This window comes from Linepithema humile, chromosome 5, assembly GCF_040581485.1.
Source record: "Linepithema humile isolate Giens D197 chromosome 5, Lhum_UNIL_v1.0, whole genome shotgun sequence".
Classification (NCBI taxonomy): domain Eukaryota; kingdom Metazoa; phylum Arthropoda; class Insecta; order Hymenoptera; family Formicidae; genus Linepithema; species Linepithema humile.
Window position 1 is genome coordinate 23,635,861 of NC_090132.1, and position 8,336 is coordinate 23,644,196.

The 8,336-nt window shown below is 28.1% G+C and overlaps 1 protein-coding gene and 1 long non-coding RNA gene across 3 annotated transcripts; one reads left to right on the forward strand and one right to left on the reverse strand.

The window, feature by feature from the left end:
- Positions 1-886: 886 nt before the first annotated feature.
- Positions 887-2,810, reverse strand: LOC136999912 (uncharacterized). The gene is made up of 3 exons (XR_010890191.1): positions 2,671-2,810; positions 1,111-1,311; positions 887-1,026 (listed from the first exon to the last, which is right to left on the reverse strand). It is a non-coding gene; the product is annotated as an uncharacterized lncRNA (long non-coding RNA).
- On the forward strand, positions 970-7,888 carry LOC105670308 (UDP-glycosyltransferase UGT5-like). 2 transcript variants are annotated; one of them, XM_012363762.2, is made up of 5 exons: positions 970-1,590; positions 5,284-5,709; positions 6,325-6,556; positions 6,771-6,996; positions 7,283-7,888. In XM_012363762.2, the coding sequence occupies exons 1-5, from the start codon at positions 1,183-1,185 to the stop codon at positions 7,560-7,562; spliced, it is 1,572 nt and encodes a 523-aa protein (XP_012219185.1). In that variant the 5' UTR covers positions 970-1,182; the 3' UTR covers positions 7,563-7,888. The 2 variants fall into 2 exon arrangements, with proteins under 2 accessions (XP_012219185.1, XP_012219186.1); XM_012363763.2 differs by lacking the exon at positions 970-1,590 and adding an exon at positions 2,695-3,771.
- Positions 7,889-8,336: the final 448 nt, after the last annotated feature.

Here is an 8,336-nt window from a genome sequence, read left to right on the forward strand (position 1 = left end):
TAAACAGTTGTGCTAATTTTTGTTATCTAAACGATTATGCACTAGCTATAAGATAAAAATATATAAGTAAAAAATAAATTTTTTCGCGATACACTTCTTGAAAGAATTGCGCTTATACGTTATTTTATAATCTAAATAGACAACATAAAATTCTAAGAGACTCATAACAATTTAATATTATTTATTTATTATAGTTTCTGAGTTAATCAAGATAATATTCATATTATAAATAGCCGGCGTTGCATTGAGGTACATATTGCTTAGCTTATTTCGTGACGCATAGCATTTTAATTTTTGATGGGATGCTAAATTAAACGTTTCTACATCAAGATAATTTTGATCTTTGTGTTACAATTTTTAACAGACTTCTCTCTTAAAGTAATGTCTAAAATTTAAATTAAAAATTTTTTTAGTACATAATAGCGCATAATTATATAATTTGTACAATTTGCGTAATATAAAAGGGTTGACTAAGCAGACATTCATAATTCTCCCTTTTGCTGCAATTATTGAAAGGTCAGGTAAAAAAGATGAAAGAATTATCAAGTAGATTATTTATTAACCGAATCGATTATCTTTTCGCTAAAAATTCTTCATTTTGTCAATATCATAAATAAATATAAATTAATTCTAAGTTTATCATAAGTTTAAAAAACCATAGAGTGAAATCATTATCAATATTTTTGCTTTTTATCACAATGAATTATTACAAAACGAATGACAATTAATATTTATTTTTAACAAATCTTCTAAGACTACTGATTGTCCAGAATTGTCATACTTTATGGCAATAGCATACGTAGCTGAGTACATAAATTTCGTACAAATTCAAGTAGATTAATATCATTCGTCGTACATATTCAGATTTAGCATGTAATAAATGCATGTTAAATGTTATCTACGATATAAGGCAAGCAAAGCGATAAGCGAATCTAAGTTAGTCAGTGTTTTACCGTGTTCTACAATAGATGTATTCTTGGTATCATCGTGCAATAGCTGCAGTGCTCACTAATTGATTTTCATATTCTGTAAAAAACAATGATATTCATCCAATCAAACATCTAAAGATTTGAAAATAAAAAGTAAATAATATAATAAAATTCAAATAACTTTGAATCGAGAAGTTTGTCTCGTTTATTTCTTACGGGCATCGAATCGAAATTCTTATAACAATATAAAAAAATGCGGATACTGCTGTTGATATTTCCTTTGCTACTCTACTCATCGATTTGCCATGGATATCGTTTCCTCGCATTATTCCCTTATAACGGCCACAGTCATTTCGTGATGTTCGAGCAGCTACTAAAAGGTCTGGCCAGAAAAGGCCATCAAATCGACGTGGTTAGTCATTTTCCATTAAAAAAGCCTTATTCGAATTATACCGATATCGTGACGTTAACAGCAACAGTAACGGTAAAGGACAGTCTGACATACGAATTTTTGAAAAATACATTGGTCGGGATCAATCCAGTATCTATTATTGCGGAAACATTTGGTAATGATCTTTGCGAATTTTTGGCACATCCGAAAATACAAGAATTAGTGCGCAATCCACCGAAAGATCCACCTTATGACGCAGTAATAATGGAGGTATGTAGATGAAAAAATTTATTAGATACATAGATATAGTTAGAAAAATATATCTCAATCTTTAAAAATTGTATATTTATAAAATAAAATTTTTCTATTTACAAGTGCGAAACAAAAAATATTTTTACTACAAAAATTTTAAATTGATATGACTGATTAAAAAAAACGCGCAAATATGCTCTTTTCTTGTATACAAATAATATACTAACATACTAATTTACTAATTATATAAATAATATACTAATATACTAATTATAATTAGTTACTTATATGTAATTAATCTTTATAAAAATAGAAAAAAGCATCAATTTAGTGATAGCTAATCAAATCTTGACAATTATGTTGTTTGATTGAATTTGTGTTTAATTTATAATCTTGAAACGGTTTTATTACTTTTGTTATTTTATTTCGTGATTATTTTCGATACTTAAACGCTTAACTAAATTGAACGATTAATAAAACTTAGAACTGTAGCAGTGTGTGTAATTTTATTGCAGTAGTGATAAGATCTGATAGTGATAAAATCTGCAATGGCAGATGTTTTCATCTTATTTTTTATTTTGTTTCATGCAAGCTGGAAAAAGACACGTTTTCTAATAACAATTGATTAAAATTAATACAGTGAAATAAAAAAAAATTAATATAGTAAAAAAAATTACAATTAATTATTAGAAGATATATATGTAAATTATGTATGATCTGATGCCATTATGCCATCATAAATCAGCAACATAATTTAATATGCACCAAAACTTTCAAATTAATAAAGCGAAAACAATTGATAGTTAAAAGCTTCAATAGCAATATCACAAAAATATTGAATCAGAATTTAATGCAAGATGGAAAGCATGATATGGATTTAAAATAAGTTTTTGTTAAAACATAAGATATAGAATAATTTCTTGTTAAAGTAACACAAACAGTATTTATGAACAGATAAAATACAACGAAAGAAACCCATTGCTGTTTACTGACAGATATAACTACATATTTAAGAGAATTTCAGAGTTGTATTTTTAAACCTTCTGCAAAAAAAATTTTCCACTGTTTCGATTTACTTTTACCTCACTTTTTACTCACAGGTGATGTGGAAATCTATTGTCCCATATTTATTATCTTGTTGTATTTGTGATATAAACATTCCTGAGGCTGAGTATCGCGCACCTTAGTACGCACGTTGTTAGCGCGTTTGGCGACTCGTTGCTAGCTTGCGAACGTCAAGGAGGAGGCAGGAGGCGTCAATCAGAAAATCGAGCCAAAAGTTGCAACTAATTCTTATCTCTGCTTTACTGCAATAGCATACGTAGCTAAATGCATTTCGTACAAATTTAAATAGATTGATATCACTCGTCATACATATTTAGATTTAGTAAGTAGATGAATTTAACATATTATGCAAATATAAATATATGTTTCTCTCAAATAAATATATGTTAATTTATTCATTATATTATGCAAGCAAAGCGATAGGCGATAAGTATATTTAAGATGTCAGTCAGTGTTATACCGTGTCCGATAACAGATTGTAACTAATGCATTTTTAGTGTCATCGTGTAACAGTTTTAGTGCTCACTATTTAATTTTTATATTCTGCAAAAGATAATGATATTTATTCAATCGAACATCTTAATCATCAAACATCATCTCAAACATCAAGAAATTAGGAAATAAAAAGTAAATAATATAATAAAATTCAAATAACTTTGGATAGAGAAGTTTGTGTCGTTTATTTCTTACGGGCATCAAATAAAAAATCTTATAACAGTATAAAAAAATGCGGATACTGCTATTGATATTTCCTTGGCTACTCTGGTCATCGATTTGCCATGGATATCGTTTTCTCGCATTATTTCCTCTTAACAGCCACAGTCATTTTTTGATGCCCAAGCAGCTTTAAAGGGTCTGGCCAGAAAGGGTCATCAAGTTGATGTGATTAGTAATTTTCCATTAAAAAAGCCTTATCCGAATTATACCGATATCGTGACGTTAACAGCATCTGTAACGGTAACAAACAGTCTGACATATAAATTTAAAAAAAATAATTTTGTCGGAATTAATTTAGTATTTCTTATTTCGGGAATGATTGGTAATGATCTTTGCGAATTTTTGGCGCATCCAATAATACAAGAACTAGTGCGCAATCCACCGAAAGATCCACCTTATGACGCAGTAATAATGGAGGTATGTAAATGAAAAAATTTATTGGTTAAATTTATGGGTAGAAAAATATATCTCAATCTTATAAAAATTGCATACTTATGAAATAAAATTTTTCCATTTACAAATGCAAAACAAGAAATATTCTTACTACAAAAATTTTAAATTGATATAACTGATTAAAAAATAACGCGCAATCGCACTCTTTTCTCATATACAAATAATATACTAATATACTAATTATAATTAGTTACTTTTACGTAATTAATCTTTTATAAAAATAAAAAAAAGCAATTTAGTGATAGCTAATCAAATCTTGACAAGCATGTTGTCTTGTTAAATTTGTGTACAATTTGTAATCTTGAAACGGTTTTATTACTTTTATTATTTTATCTCGTGATTATTTTTGATACTTAAACGCTTAACTAAATTAAACAATTTTATTAAACGATTAATAAAGCCTAGAACTGCAGCAGAGTGTGTAATTTTATTGCAGTAGTGAAAATGCAATGACAGATGTTTTAATCTTATTTTTTATTTTGTTTAATGCAAGCTGGAAAAAGATACGTTTTCTAATAATAACTGATTAAAATTAATACAGTAAAACAAAAAAAAATTAATACAGTGAAAAAAATTGCAATTAATTATTAGAAGAGATATATGTAAATTACTGTATGATTTGATGCCATTATGCCATCATAAATCAGTAACATAATTTGATGTGCACTAAAACTTTCAAATCAATAAAATAAAAACAATTGATAATTAAAAGCTCCAATAGCAATATTACAAAAATATTAAATCAGAATTTAATGCAAGATGGAAAGCATGATATAAATTTAAAATAAGTTGTTGAAAAATAAAACATAAAGTAATTTCTTGTTAAATGTAGCACAAACAATATTTATGAACAGATAAAAATACAACGAAAGAGACCCGTAATTGTTTACCGATCTGTACGACAGATACAACTACATACATATTAAAGAGAATTTCAGAGTTGTATTTTTAAAACTTTTGCAATAAAAATTTTTCACAATTTTGATTTACTTTTTAACAATGAATTACCGTAATCTATATGTATCGCGTTTTCCGCCGCATTGCGGCGGAATATAATTTTTTTATTGCAGCTCATTGGCTGCTTTTTTATTAAGTTGTGTTTTAAATAAAGTTAATATGTGTAAGGGGCTGAGCACAATGAAAAGCACAGGCAATAGGAACAGGAAATAACATAGAAGAGAAAAAGAAAAAAGCTATTTCTCTCTCTTTCTTTCCTATATTATTCCCTGTTCCTATTGCCTGTGCTTTTCATTGTGCTCAGCCCCTAACTATGAAATTTCTTTAACAAAAGAAATTTAAAGGTTTTATCGCTCTTGTAAATGGAAAAATGTACTAAATGACCTAATAATTAACTGCTTTAATTAGTAAATATTATTTTGGAATTATAATAAATATCAAACTTAGTGATTATCAATTTTTAAAATTTTTTCGACACAGTCTAACAATAAACTGTAAAACACTCGTGTGCTCTATTAGATTTTTGGTGCTCAATGTTTCGCCGTCATTCCCCATTTATTGAATGTTCCTGCGATCGCGGTCAGTACAACAGTGCTATATCCATGGCTGCACAAAATAATCGCTCAACCTTACAACGTAGCCTTTGTGCCGAACAATTGTATAACTGGGATTCCCAACTCTATGAATTTCTGGCACCGTTTATATAACAGCGTGAATACCCTGTATAGCAATCTGCTCTTCAATTATCTCACAAGGAAGCAGGACGAAATTTTAAGACAACACTTCGGACCGGACATACCGAGTGTGCGAGAACTAGAAGCGAAGATAGCATTGATTCTCATTAACTCTCACATCGCTGTAAATACAATCCAGCCGCAAACACCTGCTGCGGTAGATGTTGGAGGATTGCATGTCATTGACGATGTCACCTTGACGTTATCACCTGTACGTTTTTTGAAATTATTTTAATCTTATCAATATAACGCTTACGAATTATGATCATTATGAGCATACATACATGATAGTCGTTTTAATCTCTTGTAATGCTAATGACTCTATTTCGTGAAAAATAATTCAGTTGAAATGAGTCAAACACATTCTGTATATTTTGCGTACATAAATAATCTTGCCTCCCGTGACTTGCACATCTTTATAAATTATACCAGAAATACTGACATTAATACTGGTATATTATTAGTGTTACAAACAAACAAAAATTTTTAAATCTTTGGCAGTATTAATCATTATTTCTTTTTATCTTCTTATCTTCTATTTGCTTTTAAAACTGCTTTAGAAATTACAGTTTATTTACTTTCTAAACATAAGTTTTACTTGATGTTACGTTGTAGGACGATAATTTTACTCTTATTTTATGATATTGTTATAATAATAAGATTTTTCTTATCTTTAAACTTATTTTTAAAATACTATATAATAGTAATATTAACTCCATTGTTTCATTTTTTTATTACTGATGGAAAACAGAGCATTAAAGTATAAATGTGTGTAAACTTACATAACATAATACAATATTGCTATGTGTTGATGTTTTATTTGTAGACTTTAGAGAAGTGGATGAACGAAAGTAAAGACGGCTTTATTTACTTCACTTTTGGCTCAATGGCGATAATTGAAACATTTCCACCCGAGTTTCTGAATATACTTTACTCCTCCTTAAGTAAAATAGCACCTATACGGGTTTTGATAAAAGTTTCAAATCCAGATAAATTGCCACCCGGTTTGCCTAAAAATATTTACACGTCTCCTTGGATGCCGCAGATTAAAGTATTAAGTACGTTATTACTTCTATCTTTTTGTTATCTGCTATTTTTAAGCAGACGTAAACTTTTTTTTGAACGCATTAATAGAAATGAAAAAGATAAATATATAAACCTTATTTTATATAAATGTTTTTCTTCATATTTTATTATCATGAAATTTATTATATATAAATTTTAAATATGCAAATTTTTTTTCTTTACACTAATGCGAATTTAATTTCGTAGAACATCCTAATATAAAAGGCTTCATCACTCATGGTGGATTAATGAGTACGCAAGAAGCGATAATACTCGGCGTGCCCATGATCGGTATACCGCTTTTTGCTGATCAGTTTTTGAATATTGATATATACGTTAAAAAAAACATTGCCGTAAAACTAGACCTTTATACAATGACCGAAAAAGACGTGGATGAAGCTCTAAATGCGATCCTTTGGAATCCTATATATAGGTAGATCAAATTTTTATTTTCATACATTAATATAAGGCGATATCTGGAAAAAAAGTATTTCTATACATACGTGACGTAAATGAGTGATTTATTATGCATTACGTGTATTGTTATTTTCATTTCATATTATTTTACATCGCGATACGTATTGTATATGTTTAATTGTTGATATATTAACATGTGTAATATGTTATAATGTAACATAATAATATGTTAACATTGTTAATTTAATAATATAACTCGATGTTTAAATTTAGTTCTATTATAATTTTTTTGTGTGTTTCAGTGAATCTGTTCGAAATCTGTCTCAAAGGTTTCTTGATCGACCGTTAAACGCTCTTGATACCGCTATTTATTGGAGCGAATATGTCATTAAATACGGCAGTGATGCTTTGCGATCACCTGCGATGGATTTGTACTGGTGGCAATTATATCTCCTCGATGTCATTGTATTTCTTCTACTTTGCGCAATAATTGTTGTTATCGTAATAAGATTCTTCGTGCGTCTTCTATTGCAAATGATAAACGACAAACGTAAGAGTTTACATACAAAGAAAACAAATTAATTATACTAATTAAAAATAGATACATTTTACTTTGTATTAATTGTATTTTGCAAAGATTTACTGAAGAAAAAGCAAGTAGAGTTTTATCTTTTTATCAATTTAATCTTGATAATTTATTCTAAAAAATTATCACAAATGTAATATAATTTCTCGAGATTACTTGATAAGCAATGTGTAGAGATATACGTCGATACGATTTATATAACTAGAACATAACATTTAATACAAGTCCTGTTATTCACGTGTAAGAATCAGTTAAATTTATGATTGGAGTATTATATAAATGTATAGCGAAAAATAATTCAAAAATAAATAATTGGACCGCATTTCACACGAGCACTTATATTACTTTTTTCTTTTTATATAATTAACTGTATAGTCCAGTATTGCTTTATGCTTGCAAAAAATAAAAATAATCAATAAGTTACATGTCACGAACATCCGATTATGTTCGAATATAAAACTATTTTATATTAAACTATTATATATTTGCAAAGAAATCAGCATAAATTTAAGTATTTGTATGACCGTGACTCATTTGATGATACATTATTCGTTTTTTAATTGCAATTAAAAGATTATACCAAAATGGCTTACCTATTGTTGCCGCATGTTACTCATTTTCACTTTTACTCTGTCCGTTGCCAATTCTGTACACTAAAAATTCTTATATATGCATTAAGCAAAAAAAAATGACACAAAATAATACATTTGATACATACGCAGACATTATACAATAATACTAAAATTAAGTCTATAAAAAATGACATAAAA

Coding starts and splice junctions, on each gene's coding strand:
- LOC105670308 (XM_012363762.2), top strand. CDS start 1,183: ATGCGGATACTGCTGTTGATATTTCCTTTGCTACTCTACTCATCGATT. Junction 5,710..6,324: donor TCACCTTGACGTTATCACCT/GTACGTTTTTTG, acceptor TTTTATTTGTAG/ACTTTAGAGAAGTGGATGAA. Junction 6,557..6,770: donor GCCGCAGATTAAAGTATTAA/GTACGTTATTAC, acceptor TTAATTTCGTAG/AACATCCTAATATAAAAGGC.